This window comes from Acromyrmex echinatior, chromosome 7 (genome assembly GCF_024713525.1).
Source record: "Acromyrmex echinatior isolate Ae372 chromosome 7, ASM2471352v2, whole genome shotgun sequence".
Classification (NCBI taxonomy): domain Eukaryota; kingdom Metazoa; phylum Arthropoda; class Insecta; order Hymenoptera; family Formicidae; genus Acromyrmex; species Acromyrmex echinatior.
In genome coordinates, this window is record NC_141858.1 from 3,832,582 (window position 1) to 3,855,381 (window position 22,800).

Here is a 22,800-nt window from a genome sequence, read left to right on the forward strand (position 1 = left end):
GTCGAAGCGTATGCTGCAACCACGAAGATGACACGAATCGAACATGTCGATCAACATAATGAATGTAAACGTTATCCGCGTAGAGTGTAACGTGACCGCGGGCGCGTACAGCAACGGCAAAAGCGCGCACACGATACACGAATTTTCACCGAGCGTGCCACCAGGATATAAGATATCGGAGAGGCCGACGCAGATCATTTACCTGCCGATCACGGTACGGAGCATTACGGATCTAACGATACGCGTCATCGACCAGAACGGACGATTGCTCGATTTTCGCGGAGAGGAGATCACCGTCAGATTGCACATGCGACAGCGACAGCGAGCGTGAGATGCTCGTATTGAACGGAGCGGAACGCACGCAGAGAGATAACGCATTCTTTACAAAGCTAGTAACATCACCGCTCGATAACGCTCGCTCATCCAACTGCGTCAGCAAGAAGAAGCTCAGTGCGTCGAACGTTAAATTTTTACAATCTTTGGGATTCGTGGTGCGCAACTTTTAAGATGACTGATATCTTAAACATTAAAGATGAGCCGATCATTGACGATCGCATCGTCAAGATTGAGACTCACACGTACAATCCGTTCGCTAATACAACATTCGGGTACAATGACGAAATAAGAATACCTATACAGCAACAGGATCTGTACGCACTGCCGTACGAAAGCTTTCTATATGTCGAGGGAAAACTGACGAAGAACAAAGCTGTCCAAGATGCTCATGTGGCATTGGCAAATAATTATGTCGCGTTCATATTCGATGAGATTCGATATGAACTCAATGGTGTGGAGATTGATCGTAATAGAAATGTGGGTATAACTAGCACGCTCAAAAACTATGTAACAGTGTCATCCGACAGAAGCGTGATTCTACGGAATGCCGGCTGGGATGCGCAGACTACTGCAACCGGATATTTTAATTTCTGTGTACCGCTCTACGTACTGCTGGGATTTTGCGAAGATTACAAACGCATGGTGATTAACGCTCGTCACGAGTTGATTTTAATACGAGCGCGCAACAATTGTCTGACGGGAGATCCGGCGGTAGAGCCAACGCTCGAATTATTCAAAGTACAGTGGCGAATGCCGCATGTGTTATTGAGCGAGATAAATAAGCTGTCGATGTTGCGCGCTTTGGAGAGCGGACGATATCTGAGCATGGCTTTTCGCTCGTGGGATTTGTACGAATTTCCACTCTTGCAGAGCACAACCAAGCATTCGTGGGCCATCAAGACGGCTACTCAGCTCGAGAAGCCGCGCTACGTTATTTTCGCTATGCAAACAGGTCGAAAAAACATCATGTCCGAGGATGTAAGTCGATTCGATGACTGCAAATTAACCAATGCGAAACTTTACCTGAATTCGGAATGTTATCCGTACGATGACTTGAATCTGGATTTTGACAAAAACAGATGTGCGATTCTGTACGAATTGTACGCGCGTTTCTGCAAGGGCTACTACGGATACGAGTATCTCGAGCCGAGTCTCACCTTTACAACTTTTTTACGTTATGGTCCATTCGTGATCATCGATTGCTTTCGACAGAACGAATCAATCAAGAGTGGCACCGTGGACGTGCGATTAGACTTTGAATGTAAAGAGGATGTACCTGCAAATACAACAGCCTATTGTCTCATCATACACGATCGCGTGATTCAGTATAATCCATTGACCAACCTAAGTGCACCTCTAACACGATAAGATCTACGATACGACCATAATCGACTGCAGTCTTCTCGACAACATGCTCATGCCAACGTTCGTGGATCTGCAAGGATTCATCGTTAATAAGAAATTTATCGTGAAGGAAGTGGCGGTGCTGAAACAGGGGACCGTTCTCACGCATTACATTTTTACGAGTCCTGTGCCATGGAAACTTTTGACAAGATCCGACAGGTTTTGCGCCTCCTGGTTGATTGCTTATCACCATGGATTGCAATGGGAAGACTGGACGATCCCGTACAACGAGGCGAAACGTCTGATCACAGTAGCTGTATTTGAAGATGATGCTATCGTGTACGTTAAGGGACGCGAAAAACGAACATGGCTGTGGAACTTGCTTTTGGACGATGAGCGAGAATGCATTTACATTGAGACCCTGGATGCAGTTTACGAAGACATGGAATCTTTATCTAATCTAGATGTTACTAATATTATACGATATGGACAACATGTTAAGAATTGCGCGTTACAAAATGTTTTGAAAATATATAACTGGTGGTTGCAAAAGAATTTTTTAAATAAAAATACATTAACATATTTATTATGTATTTCTTTTCCCTTCCTTTGTAATGTATAAACGTATGTATAAACGTACGTATGTGTGTATAAACATATGTACGTATGTATAAACGTATGTGTGAATAAACGTATGTATAAACGTATGTATGTATGTATGTATAAACGTATGTATAAATTCGTGATAAAGAAAATATGTAGAAAGACTTGATAAAACGTGTCGCAACATGTTCGAAATTTTTGGAAAAGAGGGGGAGAACCTATCTTCTCTCATCGATTCCAGAAGTATTACCATTTACACGGATGCAATCAGTCTTACGATACCCGCTTATACGAACGGTCGAAAAAAAAATGTACGCTAAAGAGAACAGTGCATCGTGTGATGTGAAGAAGGAATATAACATGTAAGTTCCAACGTTCTATACATAAAAGAAACGTTTTTTAACATTATGTATGTACACAGTACGGAGCATCGTGCAGTGCGTTTACTGAGCAGACGTTACGATCTGACGAATACGGGCTACAAATTTTTGGAAATTGGAATCAACGTTGGCCCACCGAGTTATGTGGAGATCGTCCTTGGAGATCATCGCGGACACGAATTATCGCTATCTCTCGAAACATGGAAGAGTCTCTACGAGCAGCGAGGAAATATTTATAAGCAGTTTCGAAATGAATACAAGGATAATTTTATAAGCGTTGGACCGCTAATCATCAGTGTTTTCATGCTGAACTATGCTACGGTCATACGTCTCGATTCTTCATCGGTACGCATTATGATGACCGAAACGACGCTACGCCGTATGTTTGACTTTAACGGGTGTGTCGATGTAACATTCGAACGATTAGCTCGACTCATCGATACGGTAGATACCAAGTATACGCGATTCTCCAACATCGCATCTGAGAACATTATATGTGATAGCGACATTTTCAATGGACAGCAGCTCATTGATTGTGAACTGTTAGCTTTAGTTTTTAATAAGTACGAAAATGTAATAAGATGTAAATAAAACATTTTTTGTTAGCCTTATTTCATGTGTATTGTCTTTTACTTCCCATCCTTTGCCTCGACGCGCCAGGAAAAACCATAAAAATTGAAAAAACTGTATCATACAAAAGAAACTCGTGCTCTATTAATTCTTCCATCCTTTCTTCACTCATAGCACGCGCGCTCTATCTTTCTCTAACATGCAAGCCTTTATTATAAGCGATTCTCCAACATCGCATCTGAGAACATTATATGTAATAGCGACATCTTCAATGGACATCAGCTCATCGATTGCGAACTATTAGCTTTAGTTTTTAATAAGTACGAAAACCGATGTAATAAGATGTAAATAAAACATTTTTTGTTTGCCTTATTTCATGTGTATTGTCTTTTACTTCCCATCCTTTGCCTTGACGCGCTAGGAAAAATCATAAAAATTGAAAAAACTGTATCATACAAAAGAAACTCGTACTCTATTAATTCTTCCATCCTTTCTTCACTCATAGCACGCGCTCTATCTTTCTCTAACATGCAAGCCTTTATTATAAGCGATTCTCCAACATCGCATCTGAGAACATTATATGTGACAGCGACATCTTCAATGGACATCGGCTCATCGATTGCGAACTATTAGCTTTAGTTTTTAATAAGTACGAAAACCGACGTAATAAGATGTAAATAAAACATTTTTTGTTCGCCTTATTTCATGTGTATTGTCTTTTACTTCCCATCCTTTGCCTCGACGCGCCAGGAAAAACCATAAAAATTGAAAAACTGTATCATACAAAAGAACGTATTCTATTAATCTCGTACTCTATTAATTCTTCCATCCTTTCTTCACTCGTAGCACGCGCATTCTATCTTTCTCTAACATGCAATCCTTTATTATCGATACATTTTCAAAGAAAAGAAAAATATGTCATGGTCAAATTCAAACCTTTATTATCAATGCATTTTTAAAGAAAAACATGATCTATTAATTTTGATAACAAAAAAAAGGAGCCCTTTTGTGTAGGAGCCCTATTGTGTAGGAGATTAGACCTTTCACCCTCTTTCCCCCGCGTTAGGTATTCCCCGCGCCTACAAGTACTTCCCCGCACCCCGCATTCCCCTCTAGCCCCATGGCTTAGAACCCGCCTAGTATATCTACTTACTCAAAAGTCGATCTGAACATCTTTTATTAAAAAACCAAAAATCTCGGATGCTCGCAACTCGCTGACTCGTGTAAAGACACGGGGCGGTCTCGCGCTACGCGTTCACTAGACGCGAGACACTATCGCGTCTTTTAATTGCGATATAAAAATTTTATATAAGAGTTAAAGCCATTTAGAATGAGAAAATTCTTCAACAGGAATACAAATATATATATATATATATATATATATATATATATATATATACATAGATTTCGTTGTATAAAAATAAAAGTAGCACTTGGATCGTATTTTTTAATTTAATATGGTTGGTATGAAATTTAACTTGACGCCAATTATTGATATCTATATATATATATATATATATATATATATATATATACAGGGCGGTCCTAAAATTTGGCATCACTTATCATGAGCAGGTAGAGTGGACTAAAATATATATCAAAGTAGTGTATAGGTCTTCCATTTTTTTACTTACTAACCATATCCTATACCAATAATACTAAGCCAATAATACTTATTGGATTACAGACATAATACTAAGCGCTTGTTGGATTGGTCACAAATGGTAGTTGAAATAGTTAATAGGAAGACTGTCGGCATTTCGGCACAGATTAAAGGTATACATACTTCGATATATAAATTAGAGTGGACAATTAACCTAACTAAGTCTTGTATCATTTTACAGTTTGCACAATAGTTAACGAAATATTATTGTTTAAACATAGCCAAATACGCGCGTCCGCTCGGCCTACTATTAGAATGTACGGTCTACCGATCGCGGGCCGCAGAAAGCGAAAATGGCCTAGCAGGCGAGCCTTTAAACGTCGTAACTCGAACGGCGCGCCGTACATTCGGTAGTAATAGACCAGGCGGACGCACGTTTTCGGCTATCTTTAAACATTAATATTTTATATAACATTATATCTTGTTAACTTATTGTGCAAGCTGCAAAATGATAGAAGACTTTTCGACTCAGTTCGGTCCACTCTATCTGATCATAATGGGTAATTCCATTTTTTAAGAATACCCTGTATACTAGATTAGGAAAAAAGAAAAAATGTTTTTAATCGGCCTCTCAGCTTAAAAACTTCCATTTTATGCTAAAAGAATACTCCTAAATTTTTAAAAATATTAAGATTTAGAGGTTAAACGATTCTTAAATCAATTTATTTGTCATCAGTTCGATTTTCCTAAATACATGTTTGATGCAAAAATTAAATCGACTTTTAAATGTGGTATTGTATGTTTTTTTGGTCGCACGATGCAATCATTTATTTAGCTCTATGATATACGTCTTTAAAAATACAGATTAATGTGAAAAAAATGATCAAATTTTAAATTAAAGGTCGATTTTAGAAAGGTTCCAAGCGTTCCAATGGATCATTATTCTCCTCAAATTGTAGATCTGATCATTCAGAACAAGATCCAGTTAGAATTTTCCCGGCACTTTCTACAGAACCTTTAAAAGTTGCATTTAACTGGATTATAAATTGTTTTTAAGGATAGAAAACATTTTTTTACAAGTTCTCAAATTAAATGCCTCAATTGGAAAATAAAAAACTCTTTATTAAGAAATGAAATGAATACATAAAGAAAACATATTACATAATATGTAGCTTATTTCAATTATTAGGTGTTGGAATTAATTCGTAGCGTTTTTTAATGAAAGAATGTTATTTATTTCACATGAGCATTAAAAAATACATTAATGAAAGTACTTCCCATCACTTGTAAAACGCTACGAATTAATTCCAACACCTAATAATTAAATCATATTTTTTTTATTATTTACCCATTTTATTTTTTTTCTAATAAAAAGTTTTTTATCATTAAATTGAGGCATTTGATTTAAGGATGTCAAAACCAAAAAGCGATATAATTTAGAACCTTTTTAAGAACAGAAAAAGATTTTTTCTATCTTAAAAAACGTTTTATAATCCAATTAAATACAACTTTTAGGCTCTGTAAGAGGTCCCACGAAAATTCCAATTGTCCAATCTTGTTCCGAATGAACAGACTTACAATTTTGAGGAGAGTAACAACCTATTTAAACGCTTAGAACCTTGCTGAAATAGACCTTGAACTTAAAATTTGGTCATTTTTTCACATTAATCGGATTGTATTTTTTTTAAGACATATATTATAGAGCTAAATGAATGATTGCATAGTGTTCAGCGAGACTAAAAAAAATATACAATATCACATTTAAAATCTAGATTAAACTATTTTTACATTAAATTGAACATGTATTAAGGAAAATCTAAATTTGGTTTAAAAAAGTGTCCACTAGCGATCTCTAAATCTTAATATTCTTTGATAAAAATTTAGGGGTGTTCTTTTAACACTTGGGTTCTTTATTTAATTTAGTATGGTTGGTAGGAAATTTAATTTGGCGATAGTTGTTGATATTAAATCTTTTATATGAATGATACATGTCATTAGAGTTAGTAAGAAAGTAAATTAGAAAGATAGTATCACTTAGTATTGCTTTTACGTTTTAAAATTTAATTAATTAGTACTGTAGCATTTAGGTTTTAATTCTTCATTAGTTTCCTTGGAGTTTTTCCTTCGAATTTTTAACAGAGTAGTATAAATTGTATTCTACAAATGCACACACTCTCGCGTGTACGTATGATTGTGTACGTATGTAAGTTTACTTATATAGAATTTCATACATGCTATCAGATATTAAACAAAAGAAATCATTTAATACTTGTTCCAACTCTCGCAAAACGGCAAATATTATGGGCACCATCATAGCGGTGGCTGCGGTGTTTGACACCCACATGGATATAAAAGTTGTGACCGCGCATAAACCACCGAGCAATCTTGCGTGGCTGCAACCAACCGTTTTCATGACTCCGAGAGCAATCCTAAGATGAAGATTGCTGTGCTCAATAGCGATAGCAAGGATTAAACCGCCGATGAATACCATTATTGTATCGTTCATGTAACAGGCGCATGTATCAGCCGTACTAAGTATACCCAAAGCTGGGAACAGGACAATCGGGATGAGTGATGTTACTGCCATAGGAAAGCAGTCGGCAACCCAATAACCACCCATCAGTAATACTACAAATGCACATCTAACTTCCTGCAAAAATCATTAAGTTGCTTATTACTAAAATTGAAATTTAAACAAAATTTAAACTATATATACTGTACTTAAGCTTTTTTCTTTCTTTTTTTTTATAAAGAGAGTAGATTAAAATCCAGAATTTATTAAGAATTAGTAAATTAAAATAAAAGAGATACGTAAATTTATATCCTAGAAAATATTACAGATAAGATATTAGAAAGATTTACAGAATCTAGTTATTTTTTTTTTAAATTGTAGAAAATCCTAAGAAATTCAAATTAATAAGGTTTAAAAAATAACATTATATATAGAAAAATAAGAAAGGAATACCGAATAATTGTAAATCAAGGGAAAAGGTAAAAGAAAAAGTGCCCATAGAATTGCAAAAATAATCTTCCAATAGATCTTCAAGAAGCGGCCCGTAATTCTTAAGCAGTTAATTAGATTCCTTAAATAATTGGCAAGTCCTCTCCTTTCAGACCTAATTGCAAAATTGTTTATTGAATCCTTTCACTGTAGATTGATAGTATAAGTGTTGCGCTTACAAAAATGATTCTTAAAAAGAGATTTTTGCTTAAAAAGGTGTAAAGAAGAGTAATATTATTACAGATTTTGACAAATTAAATATAATAAAATTATTAAAATGTTTATAGCATTTTGGGAACACTTCGAAAATTGATCACAAACATAAATATATATCTAAATTTATATATCTTAATTAATTTTAGAGGTGTTTCCTAAATGTACGAATTTTTTAAAACTTTATTATATCCAGAAGATCGAAATCTATAAAAAATGTTATTTTTTATTTACGTTTCTTATTTAGCAAAGAATTTTTTTAACATCCTTCAAAAAAAGCAAATATTTGACTACAGAAAATACTATTCTTTTTACTTACACCTTGTTGGTAAAAAGAGCAAAAATTAACTCTTTTTTAACTTCCTTTGAAATATTTAGATATAAATACAGTTTACTGCGCAAAAGATAACACAATTCAATAAAAAGCTGAAAGATAAAAATAATCAATTTTGTTTATGGTATTTTTATGTTGAATATAATTGTGATCTGAAAAATATTCTAATGCATCAAAATTTTGTAGAAAACTTAGAATTAAAATTAGAAAATATTACGATATTACATTTATACAATGAATTATGATTTGATGATTTCCAAAATGATATTAATACAAAATATAATTCAAATATTAATTTCTTGTAAGATATTAACTAGAGCGAGATATTAAAATATCCCCTGATACAAAATAAAATATTGTCAGTATATCTGAATGTATTTAAGTAATGACTGTGTTCAAGAGTTGAATGAGCGCTGATTTTTTAATATGACTGATTCTTGTTTTTTAGCTTTTCGCTGAATTCAAGTGTAGGCATTAATTGTAATAAAAAATCGCTAAATGATTACTAACGTAAGTTGCTTTTTATTTTGCCTCTTAAATGCAGTCATTGTCTGCATTTGGTAGCAATGAAAACCGATCAATAAGCACTCAATGATTCCTCGATATGATTCTTTAATATGATTCCTATACTGAGATTCAGCAAAGGCAAGAACAAATTATATAAAAGAATCACTGAATGCTCTCTGATAAGTTTTTTCTGCTGAAAGTAGCTGTTATATTCAAATATATTCAGATATACTCAACTTATATTTTATTTCCCATTATTATATTGTATGATAAGTAATTAATACTTAAGTTATATTTCATTTTGTTGTACTTTATTTTGTAAATTATCAGGTTCTTGTAATTATATTATAATAATATATATTACATAATAATACACTAAAAATATTTATTTTGTTTAAAAACATGAATTTTAGATTACAAAAGATAATACATGGATAATACATGGAGATATTGTAAACCTATGAATAAATGACATTAAATCAATATTGTATATGTTGAGTTTAATATTAATTCCATACTTTATTTTACGAAAAATTTACTTTTAAATTTATTTTTAAATGATGAATATTGATAGAAATTTAAAAATTTTTATTATTTATTATTTGCCATCAATTATATATTTTAAAATCCATTATACTAATATTTTATACTAATTTTGTATTCAATAATATGAAAAATGTTTAAGATTCATTAAACAATTAAATAGTCCCTTAATTATAATGTAAAAAGTTTTTAAGGTTCATTAGACAATTAAATAGTTCTTTAACTACAATCACTAATAGTTTAATTTACAATTTTTCTGAAATATAAATATGTAAATTATGACTTTAATCTTAACAATATAATTTCAAGAAAATGTTTTAATTTAGAATAAATTAACACTTTTAATGAATAATATATCGCAATAAATATAATTAATTAAAACATTTTAGTAAAATTAATTAAAGTAACTTTTTTTACTACTTTAACCACAAATTTCTCAATATAATTTTATTTCATTTAAAAAGTCAAAATAGAGTTTAATATAATAAAAAAATTTTTGGAAAAGGATTATTCCTTTTTGTAAAACTTAAAAAATTATTCTTTATTCTACATTCTTTCTTCTGTGTACATGCATTATTATAAAATTTCATCGTAATATAAGTTTATCTATACCTTATCTATAATGGGATTCTGTAAAAAATTTAAATTCAATATCAAATGAAGTACTAACTTTTCTGTTGGTTCTTCACCTACATTTTCCGTTCTTTCTTCCATAGTATTTAAGATTTACGTATACTTTGTACAAAACACGTTTCCAAGATATACTAATATTAATTTCTGTTTTATTGGTTATGAAATATGATTCTCAGGAATCGCAGACATAACGTGATTTCGAATCGCATAATCTTTTTACACGATTTTCATTTGACTTGCTTTATTAATCGATGGTGGAAGAAGAGAAGGGGTGCGTTCCTAGTTACGCATGATGTATCGTTTGTTCTCGTTTCATCAATTAATAAAGAAGAATAAAATGATACAGCATGCGCTTTAACTCGTAACGCACTCAAGATGTATCTGTGTATAAAGCCGTAATCATATTACAGACTCCCGATTCTGACTCGACTACTGACTCGGACTCCCGACTATCATTCAACCAATCACAACAAGGCAGCTGCCAATTCTAACTATCGACTCAAGAATAGAAATCACTCTATTTTCAGTCAGGCGATTCTGAGTCGTAGCAAATAAGATTGCGAAAAGTTTGGTGTTATATATCATGTATTATATATCACGGATTTTTAGATGAAGGAATTTGAAATATATAAGAATTCGGTAACTCTGCAATAATGAGTAGTTAGTTGGACAAGGAACACCGAAATCCAATTAATATAAGAATTACGTGAAAGACCTGTTTTGTGGGATATTTCGCATTATTGGGAAAAAGTGGCAGAAGCCACTTGGGTTCACGGATAACAATTCCCAATGGGGAGAAAATGTTTTTTTAAACGTTTTTCAAACGTTCATTATTCATTAATTTCATATTTCACGATTCGTTTTCAAAATAACGTTTATTTAACGTCTATGTAACGTTTTTTAAACGTTTATTTGTAATTAATTTTATACGTTTTATAATTTATTTTCAAAATAACATTTTTAAATGTTTATTAAATGTTAATTTTATAGTAATTTTTCGTTTGGAATAATGTTCGAAATAATGTTTTGAAGAAATGTTTTTTAAATGTTTATATAATGTTAAATAAATGTTTGTTTTACATTAACTTTCTGTTTGATGTAAAGTTTCGGAGGAACATTTATTAAATATTTATTTAATGTTTATTAAATATAATTTTACACTAATTTTTTGTTTACAATGATGTTCTGAAAAAACATTTTTTAAATGTTTATTTAACCTTAATTAAACGTTCATTTTATATCAATTATTTATTTGAAATGATGTTTGGAAGAAATATATTTTAAACATTTATTTAACATTTATTAAATGATTGTTTTATATTAATTTTTTGTTTGAAATAACTGTCTAAAAAATATTTTTTACACCTTTATTTAACGTTTATAAAATGTTTGTTTTACATTAATTTTTTATTTCAAATAACGATGAAAAAAATAATTTTTAAATGTTTATTTAACATTAATTAAACGTTTATTTTACATCAATTATTCTTTGAAATGATGTTTGGAAAAAATATTTTTTAACCGTTTATGTAATGTTTATGATATGTTTATTTTACACTAATTTCTTGTTTAAAATAATGTTTGGGAGTAACATTTTTTAAACGTTTATTAAATGTTAATTAAATGTTTAATTTAACATTAATTAACATTAAATTAATGAACGTTAAATGTTAATTTAACGTTAACTAAATGTTTTACATTAATTACTCATTGGAAACAGTATCTTGAAGAAATATTTTTTAAATGCTTATTTAATGTCTTTTTAAATACTTATTTATTAAATATATTTTTTACATCAATTGTTTATTTAAGATAATGACTTAAAGAAACATTTTCTATATATTTATTTCATGTTGGATCATTATGTTCCCCAATGGGAGAGGAAATGTTTTTTAAACATTTTTTAAACGTTTATTTTTTATTAATTTTACATTTCACGATTCGTTTTTAGGATAACATTTATTTAATGTTTTTTAAATGTTTTTTAAACGTTTATTCGTAATGAATTTTACGTTTTATGATTCGTTTTCAAAATAAGATTTTTTTAACGTTCATTTAACGTTTATTAAATATTCGTTTTATATTAATTTTTCGTCTAAAATAATGTTTCAATGGAATATTCTTAAACATATACTTGATGTTTATTAAATGTTTGTTTTACGTTATTTATTTATTTAAAATATGTTAAAAAAACATTTATTTAACGTTTATTTGATATTTAATATAAAGGTTGAAAAAATTTTATTATTATCTAAAATTCAAATTAATAAAAAAACGGATCGGAAAAAACAATAATACACGGAAGAGAATTCAATTCAATACAATTACGTTAAGTGTATCATTTATGGACAATAAGAACTGTGTCCATCGATAATTATAAATGGCGTAACGGATAAAGTATATGAGACTTATAACCCTGAGATCCCAAGTTCAAAACCTAGTAAGTAAAAAAGATAAAAATATAATTAAAACTGAGTATTAATTAATAAAATTAGTTGTCTAAGGTTAAATATATTATCGATAAAAAATAATAAATTAAAAAAGATATTCTGCGTACAATATTTTTTTTAATTTTATTCAAATAATTTTAACATTAAAAAACGTTATTTTCACAAAAAAAGATACTTTTCTTTTAAAAAAAAGGGTACTGTTATTTTAAACATTACTTTTATCATTACAAAAACATTTTTGTCAAATCTTAAAAAAGCGTTTTTTTTTTACATTAAAAAAACATTTCCTTGAAATATTAAAAAAATGTTTTTTTAATAAAAATTTAAACAAACGTTTTCTGTAACTTTTGAATTAACATTTTTTTAATGAAAAAAAGGAGACTTTTCTCGTTATTTTAAATGTTTTTAAAAACATTTTTTCAATAATGTTTAAAAATAAATAATTATAACAAACGTGGTTTATAAATCAAAACATACAAAAAGAGGAGCATAAAACCATAGCACTAGATATTGTTTGTGAAATTTAATAAATCATTACATTAATCAAAAATCTTTAGACATTTCAGCCACAATCTGGCCATCTTCAGTAAAATAACAAATATTAATAAAACGCAGAATTTATATAAATCTGACATTAAATTCAGCCGTCAAAACTATAAAAATGCATAAACGTATTCTTTCATCTTGTGAAGGTACATCATACAATATGGTTGCAGCGCCAATTATCATATTGCAAGTTATGTAGAGAGAGAACAAGAATTTCCAGATTCTAATTTAAAAATTAAACTATCGTTACTATTCTAGTCAATTTTATGAGGATTAACAAATCGTTACCTGTTTTACAGACAAAATGATGAATCTTAAGCACTTTCCTCACACAGATGGAAATTCCGTCGTGACATTATGTATTATTATTTGTCCATATTATTTGTCATATGTTATCGCCATTTATATGTATGTCAAAAGTTTAGATTGTTCTAGAATTATTTTTAAGTGTAAGAGAGATCTTTCTTTAGAAAAGGCAGATAAACATCAGACAAACCTTCAATGTCACTTTGCTTATTAATACTACTTATTTGACTTTTTATGTATATCATTTCAGAAATTTTTCTTTTATATATAATAATTGTTCTACATCTAAAATTCTAATATTCCCAATCCAATTCATGCATCTCATTCACTTGGTGGCGTGAAACCACTGAGGTCCTCCATCTCAGAGATGGATCTTCTTATGTCAACCTGTTCTTTGATTCGAGTTTTTAATTTCCTTTTTGTTTGGCCAATATGAGAAGACTCAATATATATATATATATACAATATATATATATATACAATATATATATATATATATATATATATACAATATATATATATATACAATATATATATTAGGTGTTGGAATTAATTCGTAGCGTTTTACAAGTGATGGGAAGTACTTTCATTAATGTATTTTTTAATGCTCATGTGAAATAAATAACATTCTTTCATTAAAAACGCTACGAATTAATTCCAACACCTAATATATATATATATATATCCAGACAATTTATCTTATAAACCACATCACAATAGTCCTCTTCGTATACGCGATCTTTTCCAGTTTTAATAAATCTATTAAGTTTATTTATAGGTTTGTAAGCAATATTAAAGCCCTGACTATGTGATAATTTTTAAAATTTTTCCAAAACTTTACTTAAATATGCTATTACAAAAAACTTTTTTCTTAAATTGGAATTAGAATCGTTTTCATTATTATTCAACTCACTATTTTTATCTAAATTAATTCTATTTTCAAAAATTTTTATTCTGTTTTTTATTGTTGAAAAAATGAATTCAAGAGGGTAACCATTCATTAACAGAATGTGAACTAAGTCTGAAATATTTTTTTCTCGAACTTTCGGATGGAATAAAAACAATATTCTGTCTAATTGCCCAATGATTACCTCTTTTATGTACTAATGGATGATTCGAATAATAAATTCAAATATCTCCCTGAATTAGTTGATTTTTTATAAATGTCGAAGATAATCTTCGTTCTTGTCTCATTAGTTTAACATCTAAAAAATTGATGCCATTTTCGTCGCCAAAGTCTACTGTAAATCTTCTCCTTTCATGATACGAATTAAATAATTCCAGAACATTCTCAACTTAGTCTTTATGCGGACAATACAATGTCATAACGGAAATAAAAAGGCGAAACAATATTATTAGTCGTAATAATTCTTTCTTGTTTTAAATCTTGTAGAACAATATTTGCAAATATAGGAAACAATGAGAGAACATTTTTATAGTTTTGATGGCTGAATTTAATGTCAGATTTATGTAAATTCTGTGTTTTATTAATATTTGTTACTGAAGATGGTCAGATTGTGGTCGAAACGTCTAAAGATTTTTTATTAATGTAATGATTTATTAAATTTCACAAACAATATCTAGTGCTGTGGTTTTATGCTTCTCTTTTTGTATGTAATGTTCAAAAAGTTTTTTCAAACAACATTTTTTTCCCTATTGGGAAATAAAGCATTCATCATTATTTAATACTTAAAATTAATTTAGTGTAATTTCGTACATTGTAACTAAATATTAAAGTTATATATATATATAAAAGTATTAGATTAGAATAGATTAAAAGTAAAACAATCTGCATTTCTTTATTATAGGCAATCAGGTAAAAGAAAGATTCGAAAATTTACGCACAACAATTTATACGTAATGAATAAAAAATTAAGGATTCGACATCAAGTGGCAAAGGCATGATATTTATAAATCGAATAGGATTTATATTCTTTTCTTACATTTAAGAAAGTCAACTGTTCAAACTACTAGCATATCAAATTTAGATGCTAATGAGGACAATAATATAATATCTATACTCTGAAACAGAAGAGAGCGTTAACATAGTTTCCAACATCTACTTTGATGAAAATTTCAAAGTAAGTTTATTATCATTTATCGACATGAAAAAAAATTCTGTATCATAGCTAATCTTGATTAGTTAAAATATATTTACTGCTATAACTATAAATTTATAAACTGTGGCGAAATGATTTGTTGTTGCTGCTATAATACAGATATTACAGTTAAGATATATTAGCTACATGATACCTATATTTTAGCTGTTCATATTTCACCTACCATACATAGTATGGTTTTTTTAACATGGTTTTTTTTAGTTACAGCAGTTTTTTTTTTTTATACAACATAAATCAAAGTTAAAATTATATAAGTTAAATATCACTAGGTAGTATAAAAGAAGGGCAAAGAGCCAATAACATATAAAAGAATTATAATTTAAATAAGCAAAACTAATACAAAACAATTAAAATAAAATAAAACAAACGTTTCAACTCCAATCGAGTCATTTTCAATGCAATCTTACAATAATATAAATATCGTTCTAAATTAAAAATTCGTACATAATCTTACAATATTCTTACAATTCCTTAATATAAATTCTTTTTTGTGTAATACGCTGCGAGTCATATTTATCAAGAATTAACAAAGTCATAAGAAAATTCTTAGTAAACAGATTTACTCACGAGTACCCTTCAACATCATATGTCGAGAAGATTCAACGTGCTCACGATTTGGTGAAGACCGTCGAATTACCACTAAAATGATTGCAGAAAAACTTGGAATAAGTAACGGTAGTGTTCAGACAATTTTAAAAGATGATTTACATGTGGAAGCTGTGTGTAAAAATTGTTCCGAAAGTTTTGACTGACGAGCAAAAATTAAGACGTGCTGACTGTTGCAATGGCTGCATCCAGAAGTCCTGGCGAAAATATGGAATTTTATAAAACGTTGACAACCGTTTAATGACAAATTTTTAAGAGTTTATACGTTTTCACTTTATAAGAATACTTACAGAACACCATTCAGTTTTGACACTTTCAGAGCGCTTATAAAATACAATATATATCGTTTCATGAAAGTTCTGTAATGCTAAAGTAATGCTTTCTAAAGGATGCTCAATAAACGCGGATGCGCCTTCGTACAGAGAGTTCACTGTCAGATTTTTTAAACATTTAGCAAACGCTTTTTTCAATACCGTGAGACAAACATTTTTTCTTAACTTCATGGCATAAGCGTTTTTCTTCCGTTTAGCAAACATTCTTTTACATATCCGATTTTCAAGTAGTGTATGACATGGAACTACACTAGAGGAACAAAATAAAAGAGAAATTGAATGAAATTCAATTTCTCGCATTTAAAAAAACCACATCAAATGGATAAAAGGCGCGGTATGATGAAACTTTTCAATAAAAAATTTGTTACCTTTTTTTTTTAATAAAATGTCTGCAGGTTCAACACGTGAACTAAACGTTCATGTAAACGTCAAACAAACATTCATGAAACTTCTTATTTTCAGAAAATGCCTTCGTTGTAGAATGCAAACGTTATAACGTTGCAATTTCCGCTTTATGAACACTCTGACCATTTCTAAATTCTCAACGAATTTCTACAAACACTCATGTAAACGTTAAACAAACGTTTATGAAACTTCTCATTTTCGTCAGGGAGCACGATCGCTTACTGAGCGCTCAGTGAACTTTTTCATCTAATTGGCATATTCCATTAGATCTAAAAATATAGATCAAAGGTACAAGAGCTCAAGTGAGCGCTCAGTGAGCGGTCGTGCTTCTGGATGTATCTAATGATTGGATCGAAAATGCCCAAGATTCAAATTTTTTCAAAAGGATTATAACTGGAGATGAATCCTGGATTTACGAGTATAATCCTGGAACAAAAAAACAGAGTGAAGAATGGAAGCACCATGGTTTGCCTCACACCGAAAAAGCGCGCAAAAGTCATTCAAAAATTAAGACCATGCTTATAGTTTCTTTTCTATATTTGTGAAGTTGTTCATCATGAATATGTTCCAGAAGATGAATCTGTTAATGCAAAATTCTATGTTGAAGTCTTAAAGCGTGAACGTGTGCGACGTATACGACCCGAATTGTGGGCGGAGAATGCATGGATTCTGCATTAGGACAATACACCTTCGTACACCGCATTCGTTACGCGCGAATTTTTGTGCCAAAAACAATATTATTATTATAGATCTCCCTATTCATCTGATCTAGCATCCTGTGACTTCCCTAAAGTAAAAAATATCATGCGGGGAATATTTTATGGCTATTGATACCATAAAACAACAAGAAACGATGAAGCTCCTAAAGGAACTGACAAAGGAAGACATGCAGCACTGCTTTCAGGAATGGGATAAGCGTTGGACCAAGTGGATTCTGCCAAGGAGAGAATAGTTTTTATTTCGAGGGTGACCACATCTCTGTTACAGAATAATTTAATTTGGATTTTTAGTGAACCGAGTACATGAACTTTTTGTACACACCTCATAAAATAAATATATAATAATACTATTTTCAAGACTAAATAAATATATAATAATACTATATTTCAAGTTTAAAACACTCAAATATAATTTAAGATTAATATATAATAATATTATTTTTAAGATTCAAGTTTATGTAACTATTTTTATGAATTGTAACTTTGATGTTATATTTTTATAGTATTATTAATTATTATTTTGAGTAAGTGCGCGCAAAAATTATTCTTTTTAATGCTATTGTTATTATCGAAAATGATATATTTTAAGTTAAAGTAGCAATTATTTTGCTACGATTATATTAATGAGATTAAAGACTTAAAGTAACTTCTAAGGCTTACATTTTATTTATAATATATATTAAAAGTTAAAATGTAATGAAATTGTAATGATTTACAATATTGAAATGTAATGATTTACAATATTGAAATGTAATGATTTACAATATTGAAATATAATTAAAACAATTTTAATTTTAAGTAACAAATATCATTTCAACGCAGTACTTTTTACATTAAATATCGGATACATATTTTTAATTAGAAAATATTGTTAAAAATATAAAAAAATATATTGTGCATAAATTTAAAATATGAAAGCATATTATCTTTTTCTTCTGTCCTCATCGTACTATTCGATCTTGCCAAGGAACAGTATAAATATTATTAAAATAATTACACAACTCATCTCGCAATGTTAAACACCTGTATTAGCATATCTATTTCCTCCCTGATGAATTAATGGAGTAAAAGATGTTGCTCGTTTCTGTCTCCATTTGTCAAGTTGTATGTCCTCAATATCAAGCATATTATCAGGAGTATATAAAGCTTTGCCTATGACATTTGAACGAAGAAAAATATGTAAGCGCAATAATGAATTTGTATTAAAAGCACTACTATGTTTGAATCATAAAGCATAAGGGATCTAAAAATTTGGAACTTGACACCTAAAGTTCAAAAAGTATTTTTGAAAATCTTACGAGAATATCTATATAAAAATTATACTTTTTTAATTATACTGCTAATTTTAAATTATGCTTTCAAATATATATACCTATAGTTATATATACCTATATATACCTATAGTTATATATTCTCTTATCCTTTCGGCCAATACACTGTGATTCTGGATATGACATTAACAATGAGGTGGATAGAGGAAAATCCTCATCACCAACAAAAACGCACAAAAAATTTTCTCAGTGCCAGGAAGAGATGATGCTGCAGATAATCCTAATTGGCCTGAATCTAAAGCTTTAAAGAGCTTTTAAAGAGCATTTGTTCCATATCCCAGAGTCACTGATACAACCATTAGTGCCAATATCAACCTATATGAATCTTAAATTTTCATCCACAACAGCCATAAGCATTGTGCTAAATGTGCCTTTGTAATTATAATAATAGGATCCTGATTGTAAAGAGGGATTAATTCTCACATGTTTCCCATCTAATCGCATTGCGCCAATGCAATTAGGGAAATTCCACTTATTTTCGAAATCTTGAACTATCATTTTTTATTCTAGTTCATTGGATGGAAATCTTAGAAATTCGTCTTTAGTAGTACAGCAACCATTGTCTGGAACACTTTTTTAATTATTTTTGATATAATGCTCTGATCTATGCGAAATGACATTGACATTTCTTGCGTTTCACCTATAAGAAAAAGTGACATATCACTTTATTTAAATGTGTGCTCATAAGATATATATTACATGAATTTAGAGCAAATTCAAGAAATACTTACCAGTGGCTAAGTGTCTTAAAGTAAGAGATAATCTTTCAGCAGGTGGAACATATTTCTTAAATGCGTATCTTACTTTATTATTAAAGGTGTAACTTTATTCAATAACTTTTCAAATGTAGCTGTATCCATTCAAAGATATCTATAGAGGAAAATGTATTTTGTTAGTTATTTGCTCATGATAATATTTATTTCCAAATATACAATAGATACGTGTCATATACAATAGATACATTTTTCGTTTAATAAATATAGAATTGTAAATAAATATTGTATAAAATGTACATAAATGTAATAAAATATACTTTTTAAACTTATCCTGCTAACTAAAGTTTTGTGAATAAGTTATGGTGTATACCTTGTTCCTTTCGTCTACCAACCCAAGGCTTCACCCACATTCTTTTCCCAAATGTTCATTTTTTTATTAAACTTATTTATAATGATTAACATTAATAATGCTGCGATTTTCTTGCGTTGAGAATAATACTGATGAAACGTGACATAATTGTTTATTGCAAACATGATAATATTGCAAAAATGAAACCTTTATCAAATGTCAAAAGTTTCTACGTCAGAAGTCAGAGCTGCTCGAGAGTTTTGTAATTGATCGACTCTAAGTCGAGAGTCCGAGTCAAAATCGGGAGTCTGTAATGTAATTATGATTTAATGTGCATTGAGCATGTTTTTCTTACATCGGTTTTTCTTACATATGTTCCGATATACGCTGCTAGTACTAAAAAATTATTCCGCTATTACTACGCAGTGCACTGTGACAACGTCTAATTTCTTCAATGATGTCATAAATGGTAGCCATATTGCTATTGCGGCTTTCGAGGTAAGGTAGTTCGCAATCAGCAGACAATGTTGAAATGCTTTTTAAACGTTTATTTCTCATTAATTTTACATTTTTCACGATTCATTTTCGAAATTTATTATTTTAACGTTTATTTAATGTTTATTAAACATTATTTTACATTATAATTTTTCATTTGAAATAAATGATTGAAAAAACATTGTTTAAACGTTTTTTAATGTTTATTTAATGTTTACTTTGAATTTATTCTTTTATTTGAAGTAAAACACTTTTGAACGTTTATTTAATGTTTATTAAATGTTTATTTGATTAATTATTCATTTGTAATAATGATTCAAAAAAACACTTTTAAATTTTTATTTTATGTTTATTAAATGTTTATTTTACATTAATTATTTATTAAAATAAAGATTTAAAGAAATATTTTTTAAATGTTTGTTTAACATTCATAAAATGTTTATTTTACGTTATTTATTCATTTATAATGTGATGATAAACATTTCATTTATTTAACATTTAGTAAATGTTCATTTTACATTAATTATTTATTTGAAATAATGGTTTAAAGAAACATTTATTTAAATAACATTACTTTAAATACGAAGCAAAATTAATTTCAGAAATGATCTCCGGGTCTCTGATCCGGATCTCTTGCATTCCATACGAGCGTCCTGAGCCTTTAGACCATCAAGACTGTCTCAGAGATCCGGGTTCGACTCCCGGCCGAGGCAATATTTTTCGCAATAAGTTTATTACAGTTTTTTAAGATTAATTTGGGAAATTATGGGGAGATTATTAATATTTCGGATTGATTGCGTTGAAAGTCCGATAACCATATCGGCACGTAATTATCATTTCTGAAATTAATTCATTTATATGAATATATATATTAGTTCAACATCTCAACACTCAAACCGTAGTAGCGCTTCATATTTAAAGTAATGTTATTTAACATAAACGATCTTGTGCAATCTTATCATTTATTTAATGTTTATTAAATCTTTTTTAAATGTTTACATGACACTCAATAAATGTTTATTTTTTTGTTATTTATTTATTTAAAATATGATTAAAACACATTTATTAAACATTTATATGAAGTTTATTATAAATATGTAAAAAATATTATTTTCTAAAACTCAAATTAATAAAAAATGTCGGAATAATAAAATAACATGAGGTTTCAGATTCAAAATCCGGCCAGTAAGTGAAAAAGATTAAAATATAATTAAAAATTAAAATTAATTAATAAAATTAGTTGTCTAAAATTTAGGCATTGTCGATAAAAAAAATTAATTTTAAAAAATTCTATATTGTCATTTCTTTTCATTTTATTCAAATAATTTCAACTATAAAACGTTTTTTAATGTCAAAGAAATGTTTCTTCAAACATTAAATAAACATTCTTTAAACGTTAAAAAAATGTTTCTTCAAATGTTACAATCAATTTTTTTAATAAAAAAGGGACAACCCATTATTTTTAACACTTAAAAAATGTTTTAAAAATGTTTTTTAAATGTTTTTAAAAACATTTTCAAAAACATTGTATGCTGATTTAGTTACAGTGCAATATGAGGTCTGTTTTTTATTGCTGCACTTTCTGAACTAGTGCACATATACAATAAGTTGAAGTGAAACAAATATACGTTTGTTTCACTTCAACTTATTGCACCGTGTTCACCTAATCAGAAAGTGAAGCAATAAAAAACAGACGTATGGCGTTATTTAAAGAAGCACGACGCGTAGGAATATTCGTGGGAATATTCGGGAAGATCCAGAAAATAAAAAAGTATATACATTATATTTAAGTGCAGAAGATGCAAATATATACATTTTACTGAAAATGACTTTTAAATTTTACATCTGAATATTCATTAACTGTGTCCATATAATTTTTAACACAAGGTCAAACTGCTCGAATTGGTGATTCCATAATTAGTGCATCTTCTTCGGAAGAATTATCGCTGCTGTTTTTGTTCAAAATTTATTGAAAATACGTATAGTGCGTTTATCCATAATATCTGTTTACATTACTGCTAGTTTATTACGACATATAGAATGGACCACCGACAGTAGTGAGAGTAGAAATATGAGAAGAGTGAGAGGCAAACAAATGGATGAACGTTCTTTCTCTGTTTACTAAACCTGATTAGTTGAAGTAGTACTACTGCATCAATAGCAAATGCCTACCTCCCTACCATTCTATATGTCCATTCTATATGTCGATGACTGCAATGCCGTTCTCAAATATGACGTTACAGTAATGCTGACAATACCATAGTAATTTTAGAACGGCCGCGGCAGTGCACTATTGTGACGTCATGATGTACTACCAGTAAAAAGGGAATATCATAATCAGCCGATCAAATGCTAGTC

At 29.4% G+C, this 22,800-nt stretch overlaps 2 protein-coding genes across 2 annotated transcripts; both read left to right on the forward strand.

The window, feature by feature from the left end:
- Positions 1-507: 507 nt before the first annotated feature.
- Positions 508-1,791, forward strand: LOC147909013 (uncharacterized). The gene is made up of 2 exons (XM_087408251.1): positions 508-1,314; positions 1,735-1,791. Exons 1-2 carry the CDS (start codon positions 508-510, stop codon positions 1,789-1,791), a joined length of 864 nt encoding a protein of 287 aa, XP_087264377.1.
- Positions 1,792-2,544: 753 nt separating this feature from the next.
- On the forward strand, positions 2,545-4,112 carry LOC147909014 (uncharacterized). Its single transcript, XM_087407897.1, has 2 exons — positions 2,545-2,645; positions 2,705-4,112. Exons 1-2 carry the CDS (start codon positions 2,545-2,547, stop codon positions 3,252-3,254), a joined length of 651 nt encoding a protein of 216 aa, XP_087264023.1. The 3' UTR covers positions 3,255-4,112.
- Positions 4,113-22,800: the final 18,688 nt, after the last annotated feature.